The sequence below is a fragment of the Pomacea canaliculata genome, linkage group LG4, assembly GCF_003073045.1.
Source record: "Pomacea canaliculata isolate SZHN2017 linkage group LG4, ASM307304v1, whole genome shotgun sequence".
NCBI lineage: Eukaryota > Metazoa > Mollusca > Gastropoda > Architaenioglossa > Ampullariidae > Pomacea > Pomacea canaliculata.
The window spans coordinates 3,097,630-3,122,149 of record NC_037593.1 but is presented as its reverse complement, the minus strand read 5'-3'; the positions used below and the strand labels follow the sequence as shown (position 1 = coordinate 3,122,149).

The window sequence follows — 24,520 nt, the reverse complement described above, 5'->3', positions numbered from 1 at the left end:
TAATGCATAAAAGACAATTTGGTAGATCTTTAGTTTGCATGTGCAAGTGTACTTGGCCCTGTCCAAATAAAATGTGTGCACATTGCACATGTTCACTTGAAAGGCTTTAGCTTGAAAAAATTCAGAATCAATGTGTGGATAATAAATTAGCAGCTGATACAGTGAGAAACCAATCATAACCACCACACTTTCCATCAGTAGCAGACCGACATAGAACCCACACTTCGAACTACATTGATTTGATGGCAGACAACAAAGTGCAGAACATCACAAACAAACCAACAGGCAGTAAGTGCATATAGAATAAAAACCAGCACATACAAGTGAGAAGTCATCACTGGCTTGGCAGTCAACAACTAACATTGAAACAGATTACAGCTTGAGAACAGAAGACAACTTAGTCAACAGGCTGATGTACTTGCAAGCCACCCTGTCTAAAGGTGGAAGCTGGCATGGCAGAAATCAACATTGGGATTAAAGGAATCTGAGCAGCAGACTTAAAATACAGTAATACCATCAAGAAATTAAGGGAGGCCAATGCCAAGGTAGGTAGAGGAAGAATTGCCTAGTGAACATATGCAGTAGACTGACCTTACCTTGTCAGACTCGCAATCTCGTTCTGTTGTGAACTTTTTAGCTAATTCTCCCACCCACCTCCCCAACAGTATGGGTTTCACCAGCACAGGTCAGATAGAACACATCTGTGAATGAATTAATCAAAAGCAAATAAAAGTCAAGTCAAACAATAACATCACTGATTTTATTTACATACGTTGAGTTGTTCCCTCCGCGAAAAAAAAAAATAAAATACAAGGCCAGTTGATTTCTGTTGAATTTCACACATACTTGGACTTGCACACTGCTCTCAAAGATACAGACTCAATCAGGCTCAACGGGATTAAAATCAACTTCAAAGGCCAACAATAAATATTTCAACAAATTTCATCACAAAAGAAACTGTTACCAGATTATTTACAGATATCCCACAATGCCAGAAGTATATATGCTGTACATCTATGTGCATGTAGGTAAATGTGCAGATGAATGTTAAATTCCCTTCTGTCATATTTCTACAACTGTAACATGTATATATACACACACAATGAAGTCATTTAAAACTAAGCATACAAGGACCCACAAGATGCACACCTTGTGGAGCTTTGAGCTATTCAAAGAGAATTTCAAAATCATGGAGTGGTTGGGGGGAGGGAAGAATGCCATGTTCGTCATTTTACAACCAGTAACTTAAAAAGTGATATCTGATGATCAGTATTCTCGGCTTTGTGTGGATGTGGTGTTGCAAAAAACAAAGGAAGACTTCATAAGCCAAAAGGATCAAGGGCAAGATGTTAACATTTCCTTATAATTAATGACATCTCATTAGTGCCTTCTTTTTGGGTGGGCGGGCTGAATGCTCTTGGAATTTAAAGTGGTTGCAAAGGCTACCATCAGTCTTCAATAAAATCACCTCAGGCCAGTGGCCTTTAGAAAACAAACAAAATTGCACCAAACATCTTATTTACTTTTCAACAATTTTCCAGCTACTGAAAGAATAGAGACCCCTAACATCAATAGGTTCATTTTTGTTTTAAGAAGAAAACAACTGTATGGTCTTAATACTTTTTTTTTATAGATCCTTAATCTCCCAGCCTCCTAATGAAATAACTTGCAGTATATTATCACAAATTTGGACATCGAGTACTGATTAACGAGCAGAGAATATAAAGTAGTAATCAAAACTGGTGTGTGGTATTTGTTACATTTGAACACGTTAACTGTCTTTTTTTAAATCTGGTTTTGTTTTAGTGAAATGCTTAATAACGTGACCATTTTTTATTTTTTTTTACAGATTAATGTTTTAGTGGCCCCCTTCTTGGATTGTAAACTATCCCTGTGTTTCCAAGCTCCAAGAAGTATAAGAGTTAAAAAAAATGGCACAATTCAAGTCAGTGAAACATGTATAATAAAAGGAGAATGATGCAGACTCCAACGACACAGCCAAGAATGATGGAGTCACGTCGTTTGCGAAGGTTTATCCTCTGAACAAGGCTGTTTATGATAGGAAAACGATCTGTACATCAGTCAAGGGATATATTCAAGAATGCAAACTGTCTTTGTATTTTTCACACATGCACACACACACACACAGAGAATGAGTGAGATCAAGGATACTGGCTAAGCTGTTAACCCGCTGGGTAATGGAACTAAGTACTTTGTTTTGACTCGTCAGGTTTTCTTTTGTTGCTATGGCAATGCTGTGGATAAAAACACATGATTTGTGAGGTCAACAGTAAACAAATGGTTATTAGAAACTACAACATAAAATATTTCACCAAGCTCATGACACAGACAACAGTCTTTTATTTCTCAACATGTTGCTGCCATCTTTCTTTTCAATGCATCTGGCTACAGATGGCTAGTCCCAGCTTAAAATGACAATGACAAACTACTTTCATTATCATTCCAGTTATGGCAAGTGTTGCACGCTAGCTGTTGTAGATATTTTAGTCTGCAGATTAATCTTAGGGATTATTCCCAGTTTCACAGACCGAGAACACCTGTTTCAATATTTCCATTATAGTAAAAGTTACATTTAGTGATCTATAATATAATCTATGCTAAATATGTTATGTAACAAAAATGTTTTTCAATATCTTTAACTATTAATTCTTCCTTTCTTAAATTATAAAACTAAAAAGTCCATGGAATATGCAAGAATAAAGGAAGCCATGTAATTATTTTTAAAAAGCTTCAATATTTTTTAATGTTTCTGTTGCATTTACCTTATCTGTTCATCAACAAGTCTCTCTGAGCTGCAAGGAGAAAAACAATTATTTCCCAGGCAAAAACCAAAACACAAAATGGTAATTATCCTTCTAGTCCTTTATTTCAGTAAGGAAGACTGCAACAATACAATGGTCACAACAAATTGATAATGTACTATGTCTAAATGCTACTGATAAATAACTGATTCAATTTCCGCAAGTTAACAGTTTTCAAGCTGTTGTTCTTATTTATGGTTGTCTTATTTATGATAAATGCGCCTATATTTTGTCTTTAGGTGATAAAAAGTGCAGTGCTGCTTGTCATGTATTCATTAGCTGCCTGTTATAGATGCAAGCATGAGCAGGTGTGTTCCACAGTTTGAAGAGCTAAAGAGAACTTTAAAACATAAAAGTACTGTAAAAAAATTTGCACACGCGCACACAAATTCTGTAGTTAGAAAATTAAAAAAACAGCTGAAACTCTCAAATACAACCGAATCCATTGTATTCAAACTAAAACTGTAGGTTGGGGAAAGGATTTCCCTTTCTTACTCAGTATTAGCATTAATTCCTCCTTCACAAACATAATAATATTATGAGTACCATAATATATTAACTAACACTATATCTGATAATGAGATAAAAATCTTACTTTCTTATGTGGTCATTCTCTTTCAGATAAAGCTCTGTCCGCCTACTTAACCCTGTGGAATTCTTGTAAGTGCTGGAAGAGCAAAAGGCATTCAAAATGAAATAATCAGAAAACCTCTCCATGTATTTTTCCCACCTCCTTAACCCCCTTCCCTCCCCCACACACTCTCTCTTAAGCCATCATATGAGGGGATCCTGTCTACAAATTTACTAAGATTTACTAAATAATGGAGACTTAGCATACAGCAGTTAACTTTAAGTACTACTGTTGATTTAACTTTTGTTCTTCTAATAATCCAAAAAAATTGCATAAGGAAAAAAAATTGTAGCTCCAGGATTCATCCTTAATTTACCTGATACTGATGAACAAAATCCCATAAAATCTATGAAAAAAAATTAAACGAGCAGGCTTTATGATTTGATGAACACAATGCCAGCTGGTATCAGTGAGGACAGATTCAGAAGCTTTCAAGCTTTGCATGCTTTTAACAACCCTCACCTAATTTCTCTACGAACAGAACCCAGCAAATCCTCCCGCTCCCTCAGAGCTGTAATATTTGCACGTGTTTTCTGGAACTCGTGTGTGTAGTCCTGCAGAATGTCTCGGTGCCTCTGCAGTGTGTGAAGTAGGGCAGCACTAGGAGAACTAAGGGAGATGTTCTGTGTGTACTCCACCATGCGGTCATTCACCTGTGTAAGCTGTCAAACAGAATGTAGCACAATGTTAAAAATTCTAAAATCTTACAAATATTAAACAGGTTATTAAGCTTGTATTTTAAATCCTGACCCAAATATGTCTCCCTTTAATAAAAAAAATTTTCATTTAAGCCATACAATTTTTCAATTTTATTTTCCCCCAGAAAAACAGCAAATGCATTAAGTTTTATACATTTGCAATAACAGATCTGTTACATTATGCATCATAAAAATATAATTATATCGGATCCCAAGTTAGCAATACTTCACAATAGGTATATCTGTTCCTCTGCTGTGCTATTGCCTTTTTCATTTTTTCCCTCCATAACTGTCTCCCCACTACACTGAAATATTGTACAGTATATATAGCTAAGCTTGCTGCCCATGGGTAACCAGTGTCTCACCTTTGTCAACAGCTGCTCAATCTCCATGGCCATTGTGTCAAACATGTGTTCACTGCTGCTCCGATTTAACAGTGGTGATGTATCACTGAAACCCATAAGCCCATGAAATGCAACAGAATCCTAAAGGATAGAATATTGTACCATAGCTATATTCCTGTCCTGACCATAGGCATGCATAACGCGTATGAGTGTATGTTATAGAAGTGAGTGCATCTGTTATGTGCAAATATGGGTGCATAGTTGTTAATGATTTAGTCTCTGTATGATTTATGTAAAGTGCCCTGAGAACATTTTTGCAAGGTCTCTATACAAATCCTCATTATTATTAAATTCATGCAGTCCAGATGACATCAAAGAAAGCTATAAAATCTAAAAAAATATAAAGGATTAAAACTTTAAACAGTTTCAACAAGTACATATGATTAACAGTCGTATCACAAAACCAGGGGAACATTTTTCTTGAAAGTGATCAATACATGCTTAGATTTATATAGATTTTTATCTGCAGCACACAAAGACAAGCAATTGCCACCTTAGTCCCAGAAAAAATGTGACCACTTTCCAATCTATCAAGTGCAAATTCTGTGATCATTTCGAAAAATTGAAATATGATATCAACAACAAACTAAGCTCAAATAGTAATGATACCATCATCATTCAAAATCAGCTTAAGAAATGACGTAATAAATGGTAAAGGCATCATCAATTTAAAAAGTGTAGCATCCTCCAGTTATTCCCTGTGCTAAGGAATCCCTTTTACACTATCACCATCATTACAAGACATAATAATCTCTAATAATAATTATTATCTGGTGATTAATTCTTTCTATCAAGCAGAGGGATTTAGCTTCTTTTTGTGATCAACAAATAGTCAGGAAAGCTAAGCTTCCTGTCTTTTGTCAATACCTGAACATGTACTAACAGGAGAATTTGTGTTATTAAGTTAAAGTAAACACAGATGAATTGTCAGTTGTGCGTATGTGATGTAGGTGTGCATATGAATGGTCTAGATGTTAGTTTATTCCTTGTTACTCCTTTGAGGAGCATAGGGCCACAACAACACCTTGCCAGCGGACCCACTTTTGGGCAGCACCCCTTCAGTTGGGCCCATGTGGTTCCCATGTCCTTTGCCTCACTTTCTACTGTTCTTTTCCAAGTCTGGGTCTAGATGTAAGATTGTGTTTTTTGTTTGTTTTGGTGTTTTTTTTAAAAGATTGTGTCACTTGCTAATATTTTTACCTTGAAACTAAAACTTTATATATATAGTAACTGTGCTCATTTACCATGTTTAAATTACCCATTGGGATCGATAAAGTTGACCATGGTCATTGCATCATTAACAGCAACTTGGTAAAAAAAATTACGCTTTTACTTTTAATCTCTTTAATTAATGATCTTTAATGGTAGAAATAAGACTTTCTACATCAAATATCAATTATCTCCTTTTCTTTGAGATGATGTCTTGACCATTGTAGTTGCATTGACTGCAGTGTGGTCTGCACCTCTTGAACAGGCAGTCATGAAATCTGTACCACATGCACTGAACTACCAGAAAAAGCACCAAAAACATGCAGCCATTGTGCAGAGCACATAGATAGTCCCCACTTCAAACAGCCCACTGCTTCTCCAGCAAACATCTATCCAAATGCTGGCTAACGAATGATTTTTCTCTTCACACACACACTGTTCAGCTGATGGCAGTTTGCTGGTTAAAAACTCATCCACCTTGATATGAGATGCAATGCATAAGGACACTGTTTCATAAGGCTTTTCTTTGGGGGCTTTTTAAAAATAAAATCACATAAATTTGTTCAGACATCAAGTACATGGAGGCAAGGGATGGAGCGGTATGTGGATGTAAGTGCCAGTAATTATAGTGCAAGCACAAACACAAGTCTAAGTCATCTACCTTCATAATAGTTCATGTTTTATGGTAACAGTGGAAAACACTATGACTGGGAAGATCAACAACACACAGCTATTGCCACACGCAATGTACAAAGGAACCGGTTGCACCAAAAAGCACAAGGTCAGTTGTATGATACTTATACTGGTGCTTTCATTAATGCAATGAACACAATTCCATTGCATGATAATCACAGCAAATAAACTCTTGCATGCACCATTATTTATTCACTGTAACCCTCTTTTATCACTTGGTCTGACAATATAAACCCAAGGCGAAACAAAACCTGAAAATGCCTTCTTTTGTGCCAGCTTTAATGTCCAAAAGAAACTGATGAAGCACTCAAGGGGACTATGATGTTCTGAATTTAAGGCAGAAACATTATCCACTTGAAACTATTCATTTAACAATTGGTAAAATAGGCACAAAAGTAAAGTAAGAGAACCAAAGAGAAATAGTATGCGCCCCATGTAAAAATAAAAAGAGACTACCTGGACTGCTCCTTTGGCACATTACTTCTGGATGGATGCATTAGTGGGGAAAAATATTTCATCACATCAGCAGATTTTCACAAGGTCCCATGCATGATTTAGAAATTTTTATATATACCTAAAGCTATGAAGTAGCAAACATTAAAGTCACCTTATTCATTACTGCTAACAATTGAAACTGGGTTGTAGTGCTCTATGTTCATAAAACTAATATAAATATGGAAACTGATAAGTTCTGATATTTCTTGACAGGTACAAGCTGGGTAAGATTACTCTTCATCCCTTTGTATAGTTATTTTTCATTTTACTGTAGAGCTATGTTAACCATAAAAAAGTTCTTGCTGATTACCAATCCCATATGTAATAAGCATCATCAAAAATAATTTTATGGAGAGCTAATAAGATACCTTTTTGAATATTAAATATGTTATCACAGAAGTAACCAAAGAACTCCACAAATTTAAAATCCAGAGAATATTTATTCTAGTCTCTACAGTACCTGTCTCCATCTCTGTGAGATGTGTAACTGGTACCAAGCTTGCTGAATGAGACCAGTTTCAGGTCTATCTCATTCTCCAACTGTCGAGCCTGTTTACGTAGATCTGTTTACAAAGGGAAAAAGACTATGGGTACAAGATGAACAGTCTTATTCTACAAAGACTGAGGAACATGAACATACTAACATTCACAATAAGTCTTGTCTCTGTTCAGCACTTGCACTGCTTCTCATTAGCACATATTTTTAGGCTAAAATTTCAGGTGACACCAGACTAGTTTGCCTAAAGACATTTTCCAGATGAAGCAAATTATTTTAGTTGGACTACTACACATCCCATGCAGGATACATGGACTGCAGTTCAAAAACCCAAGGAGTGCGTGCATCAACATCTCCCTTTACATTTAGCGAATAACTCTTTTAGATAATTTGTTATAGTCAAGTTTAAGTAGCTTTAAGGTCTGACATGTTACAGGTCCTTTAGGCTTTTGTATAGCAACATCATTTCATCTCTCATAGAATTTTTAAGGTTAGGTATAGGATGCAGGCTATATAGTTGGATGTAGAGTTAGGTTTCGAAGCACAGAATGGAATAATGGTAAGAATAAACTGAATCAAAAGGATATAGCCAATAATAAAAGTATCCAAACAAAACCTTTGAGTTATGGCTATCCAGAAGTGTCCTAAAAAGTCACAAAAATAGAAATCATTGTACTGAGACTATTTTAACTGAAAACTATGAGTCCAAAGACATTTCAGAAGGTATACAATATACTTGCAGATGGCTTTTTACCTGTTAATATGTGCAAACTTTGCATACACTTCTTTTCATTTCACTGCCTACACCAGAAAAAATACTTGCGGTAACTTTGTATTCTGTCCAGTAATCTGCACACTTATGTAATTACAAGGACTGATAAAACTATTCTTTTTCTTAGTTAATGGACTATTTGGTTCGGTGTAAGTTAAATGGGCATTTCATCTTCTGGGTGTAGGAGAGGAAAAAAGAGAGAGTGGGGCTCTGTGTGTGTCTGTACGTAAAGGCAAATACTGAATTTAACTAGTTTTCCACCAAAAGAGTTTATCAGCAAGCGCCACTGCGTAAGCGTCAGTTAATGACAACATTGAACTAGCAGTTACCACTTGGCGATGTATACATTATAAAAATCATGCACTGGAGGAATATAGCAATAACATAATCTAAAATACTTCCCATCTGAAACACATTCTACCTGGTGAAAGCTTACTTAGTCAGCAGTAAAAAAATCCATTTACCTTCCCATAAGTTACCCATTTCGGCCATATTAGATCTCGAAACATGTTGGCATCTTCTCGTGACGTCGTCACTTTTTTTTTTAAGAAGCATTATAAATAAACTTTAATAAAATTGTAAGCAAAATTAATATGTTTTGGTTAAAATAAACATATTTTATAATATTTAGAAGCTTTAGAAAACATTACTAAAAAGCGGTGTGCATTACAAAAAACAAAAACTTGAAACATTTTTTATTATATCCAATTTTTTTTAGTAAATGATTTGCATGTTTTTCTTGTTGTAAAAAATAGCTGTATATGTTCACTATATTTCTTATTAATAATGAGAAAAGGGTCACATTCTTATTTTTAAATGGTACAATACTCATATAGTTTATTCCTATAATTTAAAGAGGAGACAATTCATAACTCGCTTCCTGCCATTGAAATGTAACGGGTTATTTGTGAGAAAAGAGATAATAATGCAAACATCTCCGCGATCGAGTCCCCGCGAAAGGGGTTCAAGATCACCTGCTTATCCGCGACAAGATTCTACGGGAACTCTGAAAGCTACGATTAGCCTGATTCCTGGAAAAAACCCGTCTGTAACACAAACGGGCACCTTCTATCTTATGAGAGACACACCGGGTAACTATAACAATAAGTTAGAATTATGCTGTTGAAAATTTATAATGAATTGTGAAATACCAAAGAAAGTAGAATCCTTTAAGAAACTATAAGTATTTACAAGTAGTTTCCAGGAGTAGTAAAGGGACTGACTGTTGTTGCATAGACAAATAGAGCGAAGACAAATTTCTGTCCTGGGTCTCCTCGACAGACAATAAAGTCTGTTTTGATTTGATTTGATTTTTTATTTGATTTGACCTAGTAGCTGTTAACTCACCCTCCTAGTCAATTTAATCAAAGAGGTACTACTATCAACAGCCCATGACGTGCTAGTGCGTCAGAGAAAGAAAAAAACCCAAAAACAAACAAAAATACAATTCTGGGTCATAAATGACATCCTTAATTTGTGACCGAAGCAGAGCCTTAAAGAAAGGAAAAGCAAACTTGAAGCAGCTTCTAATGACAAAGAAGTGAGTTGTAATGTAGCCGGGCTGACCCTCGCTAAAGGCTAACACCGCTAACTACCTTAGCCCCAAATCAGTCCGTTTGTCATTGGTGTTCCAGGGAAGAGGACGGAAGTTCCCAAGGAGAATTTTCCACTAAAAATTCTTGCTCTCGTTCGTCGGGTGCGTTGTCTAGTCTCTACACTTAGCCGATCTTGGAGTCCACATCGCTTTACTTGTCCAGTCTAAAGGGTCTTTTCTATCGGTTCATCAACTTCATGTATCTTCGCGTGTGTTCTCTCTGCTGCTGTGTCACGACTATATGGACAACACGAATTTTCTCGTGCTAGTGATTCACGTTCACCTCATTCACACGACAAGGACATACATACGATGTGCTAGCATTCTTTGGACTGACGCTCACACTGGTAAATAGTGGTAAATAGGTTCAAAGACATATTTATTTACATAATTTACATATACAGCTACTATATCTATTCTAACCTAACTACCTAGCCTACCAAAACCTAGCACCTAACTCCCTGTTGAGGGGAAAGAGGCTGAGTGACGCTAGTCGCTTCCCAGTGGACCAAAATGCCTTCTGGCAAAATGGTACTTCTCGCTTGCTCAGGGATGAGGAAAGAGGCTGAGTGACACAAGCCATTTTCCAGCGGACCAAAACGCCTTGCGGCAAAATGGTACTTCTTGTTTGCTCAGTCCCAAAGTTTTACTGCTTTCCAAGTAGGACCAGACGCCTTTCCGTAAACTGGTGCAAGCACCGATTTTTGCCTGCTATTTATACTGGACAGTTTGGGTGCTACGTCACCCGCTGTTGCTGTTTGGCTTGCATGACCAAGCGTGGGGTGGAAGGGGATGCCGGGTGCCGGATGCCGGATGCCCTAAGCAAATGCTCCTGCTACAGTAACATCAGGAAAGGGATGAAAGGCAACCTGTGACACCTTGATTTAGATTGAGGGCCAATGCTGGACCATACAGGAGGGAAGGGTACACGGTAACAGCAAAAAACGTTTTTCTACTAATGAAGACCCTCAACAAGAAAAGTCAACATAAGACGTCAGTTATAGAAAACAACAATGGCTTCCTTCTTACAAAAAAGCACTGCTGTACTCAACTGATGGACTGAATACTGCAAAGACCTGTACAATATTCTGTTGAAGACAAATGCTAACAAAACAACCAGAATAAAATTAGCCTGTCTGCAGACCTACCAGTCCTGCAAGCAGAGGTAACTAAAAATTATACACAGCCTGAATGGAGGAAAGTCACCTGGCACTAACAACTTTCCAGCTAAGCTTCTCAAGTGGGGTGACTGAACAGAGGCCTTTGCTGCTTTATGCCAAATAGTCTGGGAACCCAAAAAATGGATGCAGTCACAAAAACTATACTAAGCCAATGATTTTTATATCACTCTTTTGAAACAGAGCCGGCAGACATTACAGGCAGTAACAACCTGCTAGCACGATACGGGCTGGAACATTCCTACAACAAATTCTTTGGTAAGAAGGTCAAAGAGGAACTGAGTGCTTTTCTACCTCACCTTCCTGGTAACATTGACACCCCTGGTCATCAAGATAACAGGTCTGCATAAACAGCATTGTTCATTTTATAATCTTAGATGTAAATGTGAAACCTGATTGGTGACACTTATATCCTTTAGTCATGAGTTTTATTTCTAACATAGTCATTGTGTGATATCAAGAGTTTAAAGGTCAGGTAAAGATCATTCCTTAACCTTTACAGGTCATTTGGGGGATGAGGTGTTAGAGATCTCACTTTTCTCCAGGCCAGCTTTACATGTTGGTGGTGCCCATCTCCTCTCCCTCGCTGCCTTACCTTCCCCAACCCTCTATGGAGTCAGGTATCCACTCTTGCTAGCTGGGTCAGCTGGCAGAAGTTTGCTGCACTAATTGGGTACTGAACCAGCTTGTTCTCAGTTCAGACGCCAGTGCTCTGACCACTCCATCCGCTTACCAAGAGTTTACTGATCAGCATATATGTTTGACTGCAATTTTTTCCTTTTGATATCACACATTGCCTTTTAAAGAAATTTTTTTATTTGGAATTAAAAAAATAGAAGAACATTAGTAGCATGTGCAGCCATTAACTTGGGGACATTGTTTTCTTCTGTGAAAAGTCATTTTCATTTTAAATCCAGTGATTTGTATCATTCATACTAAAGATAAACTGAATCATATTTTTATGCATGTCAGGATACCATTAGCTATTTTGTTTGTACAAGTTGTTGTGTGAACCTTGTGTACGTCTTATAAACATTTATTCTTGTCATTATCAAAGCACTCTTCACTTGCTTCCTTGTTATAATTGTCATTGTCACTCAAAGTATAAGAAGAAATGAAACCCAATTTCCAGACATTTACCCTAGAAACGAATTTCTGTGAACTATGAGGCTAAGTTTTGTAGTGTGTTGATCTGCCAAGTCAAGTCTGAACAACTTTGATTTCAAATAATTTTTAATTTGTCAATAACTTTCTTTTTCCTTTTTTCAAGGTTGGAATTAGCTAGCTTAGAGTGTTTTGTTTGTGTGATCAGTTAGGTTAAAGTGTGTTTTAGGGGTTTGTATGATCAGCTGATTGTAGTGCACTCATTTCTCTTGTTGTGCTTATTTACTTTACTTCAGAAAGAAACATATTTTTACAATTAAGATCACCAGATAATAAACCTAATCAGTTTGTTCAGATGGACTGTAAGCATACATTTGTTTGCCATTTTCAGCACTGAAAAAAGTAAAGCTAGTAAATAACCATGTTCTTTGCTGCTTTGGCAAATGCATAACTATACATAAATATCTTTCCAGCTCTCTCCGATCTCTAATCGAGAAGGCACCCATTCTTGGGAAAGAATTGATTCCCTTGTCAGGTCCTGCACTTTCGGGTTTCCGTCTGCATCCAGGACCTGTAAGACATTTTGACTGTCTCTTGTTTGTAACTTGTAGCTACAAGTAGTTTAATGTCAGTTTTTGAATTTTCTATTATTCTTACTAACTGATTTTGATTTCTTGAGCATCAATGTCATTGGCTGTATGTCTATTTTTTTATAGATTGTTTATATTGTTTCTTTTCTTTATCACAAATATATTGTTTCTTTTCTTTATCACGAGGACTTATTTTATTACTCTTGTTTTCTCCATGTTTTTGGTGCAGAAAAATTTTATCTTTCTGTAATTTTTGTTGAAATTAAAGGTCACTGTTAAGAATTTGAACAATATTTGAGTTATTATGCCATGACAACAAACACAAATGCATGACATATAAAACTGGTATTTTTGTGACATTTGATTTGTTTTTGTTTTCAGTTGCCTGAACAGTATCAGATGATGGCCCAAATGCCTCATAAAAAGAAGAAGCACAAGAAGCGATCACGGGAAGTGGAGAAAACTAATGCTGTACCTGTTGCCCAAGGTTTTTTACAGTTCTTTCAAAAATCTTGTAAATTGTTTTGAGTCTATGTGCATCATCTGTGAGCATGACATAAGATCTTTGATGTAAGGATTATGGTTGTTGTATGTGGAGGTTTATATATATGTAGCTTCAGAAGGTTTTTTTTTTAAGTACTCTAAACCTCATGCTCTCTTGCTCCTTGTCTTTTTCTTTTCTGTTCAATTTTCCTGCAATCTGTTAAGCAAGTTCAGTCACTGTCAAGCACCTGGAAGCATTTGTTCAACAGTAGAGTACTTAATTAGTAGAGCGTGTAAAAAGAAAAGTGTGTTCACACTTGAAATTAGCAGAATCATGGGGCACTGTATACTGCCTGCATGCAGCACAGAGGTGCAAAAGACAGAATTCCACTGATCAAATAAGCTAGATCATTTAATGCAGATGATTGGTGGAGATACACTTTTATAGAAACCGATGTTTGGAATCACTCTGGCTCTCATTCTGATTGGTTGTAACCCTTGACATTTATAAGGGTAGTAAGGCCATAACTTGCTCAAAACTTTAAGAACTTATAATTTATTTTTTGTTAAGCTTATGATTTATGTAGAGCTTATGCATTGCCTGGTTCGTTACAGCACCTGATAATGCTGGAGATAATGAGGCCAAGAAACCCAAAAAAGGAAAGAAAGAAGAGGAGCCCAAAGAAAAACGCAAGAAGAAGAAGGAAAAAAAGAAGAAAAAGGTTGGTTTGTTTTTCAAAAATAAATATAGCTGTAGTCTATTGTTGATGATTTGTAAGATAATTGCTCGCCTGGTACATCTGTTAATTGTTTGGGTCTTTGCCCTTAAATATATGCTTTTGCATTGTTGGAGAGAAAGTTTAGAAAATAAATGAATGTCCACTAAGATATTTTACTACCCAGCAGTTTTTGTGTTGTTTGCCAGCAGAAGCACAGCCCTGACCAGCCTACTCCACACACAAATATAGACACAGGCTCTTGAGGACTGCCAAACCTATGCACAAATGTTGACACAGGCTCTTGAGGACTGCTAACCCCACGCACAAATGCTGACACAGGCTTCTGAGAACCACCAAACCCTCACAGAAATGTTGATAACAGGGTCTTGCTGGGGACTACCACTATAGTCAGAAAGATGAAGCCATGCTGGGAAGGTACCCATGGCATGGGGTTGAAGACAAGCAAAGAAAAGGGAAAGAATCACTTTGTAGCAGTTGTCAGAAGTGCTGCCAGTCCAGATTGTTACTAGAAGACTTGTAGCTGAAAGACTTTATAACAATCAGCAGATAGAAATAAAGTGTTGGATGGTGTTGTGAAGCTAAATTACAGGACTGTCACTTCGTCAACAGCAATAGCTCTCTCCTTGTACCTTAAACTTTATAAGTGACAGGAGGCTATAAACACCCTTTCCACACTGCGGCAGATTTAAACAAGCTGTCACCTAACCTCTCGATGGTATAGTTGTAGCTGTTTTCAACAAAGACTTATGGTATATGTCACACAATGTATGCTTGTCTTGTCACATTGCAAGCCCACACAAAAAAAAAAGACTGCAAAGTGTCGGCAGGCATTGTCATTGACTGATGGGGACCATGTTGCCACAACTAACTTATTTGTCTGTGTACTTGGGGTCATGTAACCATGTTGCAGCAGTTTATCAGCAGGCTGTTAAGTGACATGACATTTGTTGTTGATGTTGATTGTGTGTGAGAAATTTGTTTTAACTTCCTGTTTTTTATTGTTTGAATGAGTGTGTGTTATCCTATGCATCACAAGATCATTGGCCCTACTTGGCATAAGGAAAACCCAGCTTAGGTGTTTTTGCTACTTAGACGTATTGAAGTCTGCAGAGCACAGGTTACACAACCATTCCAGAGTGCTATGCTGGACTATACACATTTTTTATAATCATAAAATCACACTTTCTTAAATGATGGGATATGGGAGATGACTAAATTAAATGCTAGAAAAAGAAAAAGAAATGACAGTATAAGGTAAATAGAGAGAGGAATTATTAGAAATACAACATTAAGGAAAAGTGGTCCAAGTTTAAAATTGTTTGATTAATTTCTCGTTTCATTAGACAGTAATCAAGTAGGCAAATTGCAGCACCATTAGGATTGAAGGGGTGGGGTTGCATGTATTCATAAACAGGCACAAAGTCTTGTTAGGTAGGCTTTCCTTCTTGGTGCATCTTAATGAGTTTTATGACGAAGGTGATGGTATGGGATGATGCGTTTACATGGGGGAGCTGCTGAGATAAACAAAAGGAAGCAATATATGTAGTGAAAGTTATGACAGTGACAGTATTGTAAGAGTTGAAGTGTAACTGTCCAAGAGAAATTTATGTATGTACCATTTTGCAACTGTACACTGTAAATTGTGTAAAAGAGAAATATATGTGCATACCATTTTGCAACTGCACACTGTAAATTGTGTAAAGGTTGGATACTCTAGCAGTCTAAACTGTATTTTTCAGTACTTTGTTAACTCCTCCTATACAGTTTGCACCTGTGAATGCAAATGTCTTCATAGCTACAGCTCAGTTGTGTTGATACATCTGTACAGGGTTCCCAGGTCCTTGCAAGGTCCTTTTAAGTCCTTTTATATTGAATTTTCGCCAAAAGGCCTTTTAAGTCCTTTTATTTGCCATGTGGTCCTTTCAAATTCTCGCACAGGTCCTTACATTTTCTCTGTGACCCTTTTAAGTCCTTTTATCGATAAAATATTACCACAAATTTATTTCCGGAGTCGACTTTGGTGCAAAATACCGACGATTTTTCGCCGCATGTTTGGTCTACACATCTGTACAACACTAGTTGCCCTTCCATATTCGCAAAAAACACTCTTTTTTCAAAAGGTCTTTAGAAACTTACTCTTTCTTGAACTTTGATCTTCTAGTACTACTGTGCATAGCTCTATTTCTCTCTCTCTTCCCGTTAGAGTGTGTGTGCGGGAGAGAGAGACACGTGAACTGACTTTTGTATTACACCAAAGAATGGCTTTCAGGTTTTGCAATTATTATTACTTAGATTTCTAGAAAACTTGGAACATTAACGGTGTATGTTATCAGCGCGCTAAGGACACTTTTTAAGTTATCTTATCTAAATATGGCAGACAGGCATCAAAATTAACTCTTTGATTATTTATTACTAGAAATACATGTATTTGAGAACATAGAGAAGACCACAGATTCATAAATAATACATCTTTCCGACCACACAAGAGAAAAACTTAAGCATTGATGACTGTCACTTAGGTACTTACGAATGCATGAAAGGTCCTTTTAAGGTCCTTTTTTGGCACCATCCCTGATCCCTGGGAACCCTGCTGTATTGAGTGAGTTAATAGAATGTTGCCATTGTGCAGTTTACCAGCAATACACCATTTTACAAAGGATAAGTGTTTACAAAACTCGGATAAATACTTCATGAAATGGTACTAATTGTTGCATGACTTCAGAATTCCTGTAATTTGTTTTTAAAGCTGCAGCATTGAGAAATGCATAGGCATTTGGTTTAAGAAAGTAAATAAGAGAGAAGTAATTTTACATTGAAGTTTATTGTTCATAGCTATAAGTGTGTGGAGAACTAAGCAAGCATTTCTTGGACATTATTGTATGTAGGAATCAGTGGATGAGACTGTGAGGGAAGTTAAACTAATGGAGAGCTACTACTTGTAATCCATTAAATATTTTTATTCATATTTATCTTGGGTTTGCACATGAGAGAAAAAGGGCAGCGGAGGTCTTTTTTTTTTAACCTCAATCTACAATGGCACTAGTAAAGTCACTGTAATACATCTTGTGTTTCTGCTAATAAGCTTAATTATAACAGTGTGGTAGTTGATTTTTTTAACAGGGTCAGACTTTACCATGATAAGTTCATTACATTTTGGTGAAAAACTTTACTCAGATGAAGCTTATTGGTCAAAAACTTAACTATTTGTGTTGTCAATCTGTTCATAGCTTTGTGGATCAAGTAGTTCACAACTCTTGATGTGGCTACTGAGCTGTAAGGCTCTTAGTAGAACTAGATTTTAGTGAATTTTCATCCAGAGGTTGGAAAACAGGATTTCTTCCACTTGACAGGAAAGGCAACCTAGAATATCTAGGGGCACAATGAGGAATTTAGGAAACAGCGAAGATGCAGATCCTACTGTCCAACATCTAATAAAATGTTATTCTGGGAACTAGACAGACCGCTTCCTGTAGCTCTTTGCGTTCTGATTAGCATCAGATGGTGGCAGAGGTCACTGGAAAGAATTTTGGAGACATGGACAGTGGCTTAGTTTTGTAGAATGATTTTGCAAAAGGAGGACGAGCAGGGAAGTAACAATAAGCGGAAAAGGAAGGAATGAAGAGTGTGACAAAGGACTAGCATTGTGTGGACTGTTGTTAGGAGTAATACTTAAGGTAAAGGTTTAAAAGGATTAAATTCTTGGCCGGTGGCGGATATGGAAAGGGAGAGAGTTCCATTGTTTCGCTGCACAATAACTAAAATTCCTGTGACCATACATTGTTGTTCTGGTTCTCATTCAAATATAAATGAACTTGGAAAATATATATTAAGACTATAAATGCTAAAATTTATCAATACAATTGTAAAAGATGTACATCAAGACGCGTATGTAAAATTGTATGATTGATAATTTTCCTCTCTTTCTTTCACTGGTATGCGCACGGCGAAAATGAATACTTCGTGTATACAAATGTTCGATTAACTACAATCTGCATAGGGGCCAAGTTCCTGTCACATCTTAAAGCGATCCTTGACCCCTCTTTTCCATCTCTAATATTCCTCTTGCATGTTTGTCATGAGAAAGCAGATCAAATACATTCCGCCGACACTCTGTAAAACTTAATAAACGAGGGCCGAACGATCAGTCACAAAATATTAACAAACAAAAAATAAGCAACACAAGATTGACAAGGTAATGAAGACGAGCGGAATGGGATGTATGCAATTCAAACTCGGGGCTCGCCTGAGCAGCGCTTACGTCAGGGGAAGTCAGCCGACCAGCAGGTGGCGCGCGTCTCCACCCCCGTGACGTCACAGCGCGCGCTGAGCTTGGATCGAAGAAAGTATTGTGGCTGAGGAGCCAGGTTCTGTCCAAACCAAAATCGAGGACGGAGGAGACAGGAGAAGATGAACTCAGACAGAAATGCTGTGACTGACGGCTCTCTCTCCAAGCGTTCAGACGGCCGCGCCATGTCGACTTCCTCCTGTGAACAGCGATGGCCTCGGTGGTTGAGTGCAGCAGCTGGCAGACTGCAGCAGGCGGCCCCGCCGTGCGTGCGTGAGTGGGATGCGGAATCCACTTATTGATCTACTCACCATCACTACTTTGGAAAACAGCGCAGTGCTGTCCGAACACCAGCCTTGTGTTTCGTCTTCAGACGACTCCAAGTGCGGTTGGGTCTACACCCATCTGTCTTCCCTTCTCCCACTCACACGTAAGTGTTTGCCAGATGATGGAGCTTAACCGTTTATTTATGCACGTTTCGATCTGTTAAGAAAAACAACAGTTTGCTGCTGGATGCTTGTCTTCCACACCCGAGATTTCAGCTGAGAAAAGTCGTCGAGTGCCAGGCCGGGCAGAGACTCATGGACAGGCCGCCACTACAGCTGGACAGAGCTGATGGCTGCAGACTGTTATCACATTGTAGAGAATTCTCATTTAATGGGTGAGGTGCTGAAAGACGGGAGATTCCACTCACAGCTTCTGTTTTTCAAGCTGGGCGATCGCTGATTCTGAGAGATCGTTGCAGGCTGACACTGGGAGGGAGTGTAGTGCATCCACCCCCCAGCGTGGTGCCCTGATATACTCAAGTCTACAGTCTGTGTACACGGAGAAAGGTCGTGTAGAGAGTGTGCTGTCCAACTAGGGGCATAAGGGTGAGTACAAGTAGCTCATTGCATGCTAATCTTCATTTCTTGGCAGGAGCGGAACGAATGAGTTTGGCCTTCATCGTGACAGGCGGACCCCGTCATACAGTGGAGGTCCACGACTGTGGCTTGTGCTTTTCTATTTCATAAAAGGTAATGGACTCGTCATGATGTGTACGGAAATCGCAGTAAGAATGTAAATCATATTCCCGCTTCTTTGAAATATCGATTGCACACACACACACACACAAACACACACAGATGAGTAGATACTGGAATAGGTTTAGACAAAATATTGAAAAATTATATTCAAGAAGTTTGTCTCAAGCTCTGTCACAATCTCCATTCTTACTTTTCCACCCACTTACTAACCACTTCATTCTTATCCATCTATTTTGCATCACATCTTCTCAATTAATTCACTGGTGGCACCATTTCACGGGCCCAGGGTGTGTACAGTTCAGTTTCCTCTCCAGCCCTTATCTACTGTCATCGCACGCTTGCAGTGAGAACACGAGAGAAGTATGGAGAGTTCCGGGTAATGAAACTATTGCCAGCAGCGATAATAAAGCTCAACGACACTTCGATCGGTTTGCCCGGCTACAGTAGCAACCCCCCACTGCAAGAACATTGTGGGTGCACACCGCTCAAGGAGAGGGGGAGAGGAAGAAAGAGGGAGAGAAGGAGAAATGGAAGAGGAAAGGAAAGACTGGACGAGAAGAAAGGACGTGAAAGAGAGAGGGGGAGAAGGAGGGAGGGGAAAAGAGAAATGCCTTCCCCTCTCCTTCACACACACACTGAAATGCAATACTGTGAATGCGCATGTCACACGTCAGTGATGCTGTAATCACACTGATGCACAGCTGCAATCACACTTTCTGTCGAGTGTGATGACCCTCCGCCTAACTGGCCAGAGGCTGACTGGTGTCTTCTCGTCTTTTCCCGTTCATCTGCTTTGTGTCAGATATTGTCTGTGTGTCTTTGACACCATTCGCTATGGTCCTTAATGGATTTCTATGTCTGCGCCACATTTCTTCTTTTTTTTTCACCATCTCTACCGCCACATGTGCGCCGTCTTTCCATTCCCTAGATTTTCCACCTCTGTATCAATAACATGGATTTCACACTGAGTTCATTTTTGCATCAGCTTCAGAATGCTTAGTTGTTGACCTGCCACAGAGAGGTTTGTGTACAGTGAAGGCAAGTCTGATGTGTTGACATTGTGCATTTCCAGGAAACTAAGTTTGCGATGACCATTACCATGATGCTCTGACGATGGGACGATATTTCTCTCTGCAAGAGTTCACCACTGCAGCAAATATTGTGATTTCAGCTTCAATATAACCGTCATAATAACTTTCACCTACTTCTCCAGGAACTTCATTGACTTATTGAAGATTCCACGCAATGACAAGGTTGCAGACGGATATCTTTGCTGATGGCATTCGCCTTCTTCTCAGCACGAGTAGCTACATCATCATCATCAATCATCATCCTCAATCATCATCAATCATCATCATCTTTGTATATTTTGTGAAGCTCGTTGATCCAGCATTTGATGGAGGGGTAAAGCGCCATATTAAGCAACTTGATTATTTATTTCTCCTGACACTACCCTTGTGTACCTGACACCACCCTTTAGGAGGTTTGCACCCATTGTATATGGTCCACGTCCTCAACATTGACACTTTTGTCATGGCTACATTGCTAAAAGAATCCTGAATTATTGATTATCTGCATACGTATGCAAAGAATTCAAATGTGTGTTGTTGTTGTTGTTGTTGTTTTTGTAAATATTTTAATATTTCCGCTCGTCGATTGTTTTCTATCGAAGACCTTCACTCTTCTGACCTTCAGTCAGGGTTACTGCTTGTATGTCCTTGTTGTCTCTGACTTATTGTTTTTGTTTTCTCTATTTTACTTTGTTCCATTCCTATTTGTTACACTCTCTTTCCCCACTCACACTTCACCTTTCCCAAACCTAGATCTTCATCCTAAGTTTTCAGAATATGTGACTGCATCTCCTCCTATCTTTTTCAGGTTTTTTTTTGTTTTTTTTTTTAACCAAAACAAGTTTTGATTTTTTTGTCTCATGTTACTTTTATCGTATTTATTTACATCCCAATCTTTGTATCGAACATGTTTCATGTTTTCCAAGCCATGTTCTGTAATCGTTTCCCCAAAGTGCATTCATTTTCTTTTGAAAGCGACCTCCTGATTACGTAGTTCCTGATCTTTGTGCCCTCCACTGCACGTGCTCCCCACCCCACCTCCCCGTGCTGGTGGCTTTTACAGAGACGGTGGAGGAACGGGAGTTAAGAGTCGGACGGAGCAGAAGTGAAGGCCGACATACAGAAGCGAGAAGAAAAGCCAAAGCGAAAATCGATCACACGCCTTTTTTCCCCCTTTTCCCCAAAGCTCAGGGGTCTCGCTAAAAAATTTGTATTCAAAAAATAAAAAATGGAAGAGGCATCGAGGACGGGTAAGTCCACGAACCGTTCTTGTGCACTCGGCGAGTCGATGTCAAGATTTCTAGTCGGTAGCTGCGGAAGTGTGGAAGATGCAGGCGGCGAACCCTGGGTGCGGGCGACGTCCACATGCACCAACGCTTGCATGGTGCGCGCCAACACGTCGCCTGATATTCGGGCTAGCTTGCTTCTGAAGGCTGATGTCAGACCTGTCTGTTGCCACGGTAACACGACGGTGGCACTGCGCCAAGTCTTGCTTTAACGACAGTACTGACGAAGGTGATGCCAATAAACTCAGGATGTTTTCAAGATGCTGAACCGTCTGACCTCCATAAAGCAAAACTTTATTTAGAAAATTTGCGATAAAACTAAAGTTTCTTTGTCAGGTTTTATCGACTCAGCGCCAATAGGCCAGAGTTTACAACACCTGGAGAAGAAATACCAATAAAACTTTTCTTTCGAAAACATGGCAAGCCAAGACCAATAAAATCTTATTTTACGAACACCTAAAACCTCAACCCATTGGACTGACGCAGTTCTTCAGCCATCGACAAGATGCAGGTGAAGAGTGTAAGATGGACAACAGATGTTCCAAAGAAATGATTCAAAGAAATGGATCAGGGTTAGTGATAGAGAAATGAATGCAAAGGAAAATTAAAAATAAGTCTCAAATATTCATAAAATGTAGAAACCCTTCATTTTTACAGTAGTGTCTGGAGATGGCATGCTTCTTTTCGTTTTTCACGAGGCAAGTCTCGAGGCTGTTTTTCAGTATCGTCTGCAGAAGAAAATATTCAACTTCTGGAAAGGTAACAGCTTATCGTTTTATGACACTGGGCATTTAACGAAAATTAATTTCGTCGACATTGATTTTCATTGTAGAAAAACGAAACGCTTCTCGAAGATAAGCCACACCAAAGACTCTTCGCTTTTACACAGGAAATTGCGCAAACATTAGTGCGCGAGACGATAAACTGGTGTCTGAACAGCTTTTTGTGGCATCGAGTGGAGACAGGAGTGAGCACAGCTCACCCACACAGTCCAGTGAAGTCTGGAGGCATTCATCTTGCAGCAGATAAAATTATTCTGTTATTTCGCGAAACGTGCTCCGAAAATTTGTTCTCAGTCGTAATGTCAGTAGCACAGCCGTTAAACGGTGGTGGAGAAGATGGTCTTACCGCGACTACAGCTTAAATGAAAAGAATATGTATAAAATATGCAAATACAGATCGACAAATGTAAAGGTGAGGAAAAGGCTAAAAATAAAGACTAGCAGAATTGCAAATAAGTGAAGAATGGATGGAAGGCACGTGCGAACTGTTAGAAGACGTTGGTATTCATAGACTTTGTCATGCTCACCAATTAACATGCAAAACAAGGGAGTGGGAGGGACGGAAGCTGTCTTAAGACATGGTCAGAGAGGTCGCAATCATAAAGAAATTGGTCAGACAGATCGTAGTCATACACTGTCTGAACATCTCTTTGCCCTGCGTCGAGATGGACATGGGCGGCCTGGGGACTGAGCGGGTGAGGAGGAGGAGGAGGAGGAGGAGGAGGAGGAGGAGGAGGAGGAATGACTAAAATATTGAGACGTGTGGCTAATTCGTGTCGGAGCGACTGAAAGGGAAAAGGGGAGGGAACAGGAAATTTAGGAAGAGGGGGTTGGAGGAGGGAATGGGAGGCAATTACCTGCCGGTGCTGGGTCCTGCTGCTGGGTCCATGTGAGCGGCCAGACCAGACTCTCCTCCTGTGCCACGGCAAGCACTCGCAAATGTCAGGCCGTCTCTTCGGGAGGAAGAAAATGGAGAAATGGAGGGACTATTGATCATTCGCCATTCGCAGACGTCGTCTTGCTGGCGAAGTCTCTTTTCGGCATGAGGCCTGACATCTCCACAGCGGGAACATCGCAAAGAAAGTTTTTCTCTCCTCGTCCCTCCTTCCTTGTCTGCTGGTTTATGTGTAAATCCTGATTTGTCCCTGCTTGTCTTTTAGTCCCTGTCTGGCTTACTTCTAGTCCTTGTCTTGTCCCTGTCTGCCTTGTTTCTAGTCCTTGTCTGGTCCCTGTCTGCCTTGTTTCTATGTCTTGTATCTGGTCAATCTAGACACGTCATGGCCGTCATGTAAGGGAGACAAAGTCGTCTGTTCTAAAACCGGGGTTGAGATGACATAGCATAAAATACGACTTTCTGTAATATTTATGATTACATGATTCATAAAGTATTACACGCTTTTTAATTTCGATCATTTGTTTTGTGGATAACTCCTCGTTTTAAGTAAAAGTAGCATATTGCAGCCATTGCCATGAAAAAAGCACAAAGAGACGAGGAAGAGAGAGAAAGAGAAAAGTTTTGAAAAGTACAAATAAGCCAAGTCAATAAATTAATTCTATTTTCTTTTGCAGATACATTTACTAACTTATTAGAAGCCATTCTTTTCTGGACATCACAGTAATATGGTAAATGTAATGTGGAGGCACACTCAACGAGCGTGTTTTTGTCAAGAGTGTAGAGCCTCGAGAGGTCATGACCCTGCATAAGAACAAACATCTGAGCTGGTCAGCACTCGCCGGTAAACAGCTCACATCTTTGACTTGCAACTCAAGCATCGATATTATATATATATGTGAGGACAGAGCTGTGTCACCTCATCGACATCTGGCCAAAAAATCCAGTCAAGAGATGAAGTAAGGCTGTAAATGTCGGACAGCGAAATAGTAGGCTTCCATGAAGACAACCAAATCAACATTGTTGGCAACTTGCAACCCTCTGCCAGCCAGAAAACTGGAACGAACATTCCTCGGGAACTGAGAGTAACATTTTTTTTTTTTTTTTTTTTTTTTTTTTAAGGCCCTTCGCCCCTCCTGGGGCATAGGCCATCGACTACAGTCTTAACTGTTGTCGATGTTTTAGTAGCAAGGATTTGTTTTACGGGGTGGGGGTGCTGGCCCCACGCCCAACCCTCCTCCTTTTTCAGCCGGGCTTGGGACCGTCCTTGG

At 39.0% G+C, this 24,520-nt stretch overlaps 2 protein-coding genes and 1 long non-coding RNA gene across 5 annotated transcripts; 2 read left to right on the top strand and 1 right to left on the bottom strand.

Moving 5' to 3' along the window:
* Positions 1-741: 741 nt before the first annotated feature.
* Positions 742-8,760, bottom strand: LOC112563335 (Golgi SNAP receptor complex member 1-like). 2 transcript variants are annotated; one of them, XM_025237234.1, is made up of 9 exons: positions 8,685-8,760; positions 7,413-7,515; positions 6,914-6,940; positions 4,517-4,601; positions 3,916-4,115; positions 3,418-3,489; positions 2,784-2,813; positions 2,173-2,255; positions 742-2,071 (listed from the first exon to the last, which is right to left on the bottom strand). In XM_025237234.1, exons 1-9 carry the CDS (start codon positions 8,710-8,712, stop codon positions 1,947-1,949), a joined length of 753 nt encoding a protein of 250 aa, XP_025093019.1. In that variant the 5' UTR covers positions 8,713-8,760; the 3' UTR covers positions 742-1,946. The 2 variants fall into 2 exon arrangements, with proteins under 2 accessions (XP_025093019.1, XP_025093020.1); XM_025237235.1 differs by lacking the exon at positions 6,914-6,940.
* Positions 8,761-9,084: 324 nt separating this feature from the next.
* Positions 9,085-15,197, top strand: LOC112562196 (mediator of RNA polymerase II transcription subunit 19-like). Of its 2 annotated transcripts, none has more exons than XM_025235287.1 (6): positions 9,085-9,311; positions 11,176-11,332; positions 12,570-12,669; positions 13,068-13,173; positions 13,785-13,891; positions 14,098-15,197. In XM_025235287.1, exons 1-6 carry the CDS (start codon positions 9,146-9,148, stop codon positions 14,149-14,151), a joined length of 690 nt encoding a protein of 229 aa, XP_025091072.1. In that variant the 5' UTR covers positions 9,085-9,145; the 3' UTR covers positions 14,152-15,197. The 2 variants fall into 2 exon arrangements, with proteins under 2 accessions (XP_025091072.1, XP_025091071.1); XM_025235286.1 differs by having other exon boundaries at positions 14,095-15,197.
* A 1,179-nt stretch (positions 15,198-16,376) lies between these two features.
* On the top strand, positions 16,377-24,448 carry LOC112562197. The gene is made up of 3 exons (XR_003098806.1): positions 16,377-18,624; positions 19,113-19,210; positions 23,927-24,448. It is a non-coding gene; the product is annotated as an uncharacterized LOC112562197 (long non-coding RNA).
* Positions 24,449-24,520: the final 72 nt, after the last annotated feature.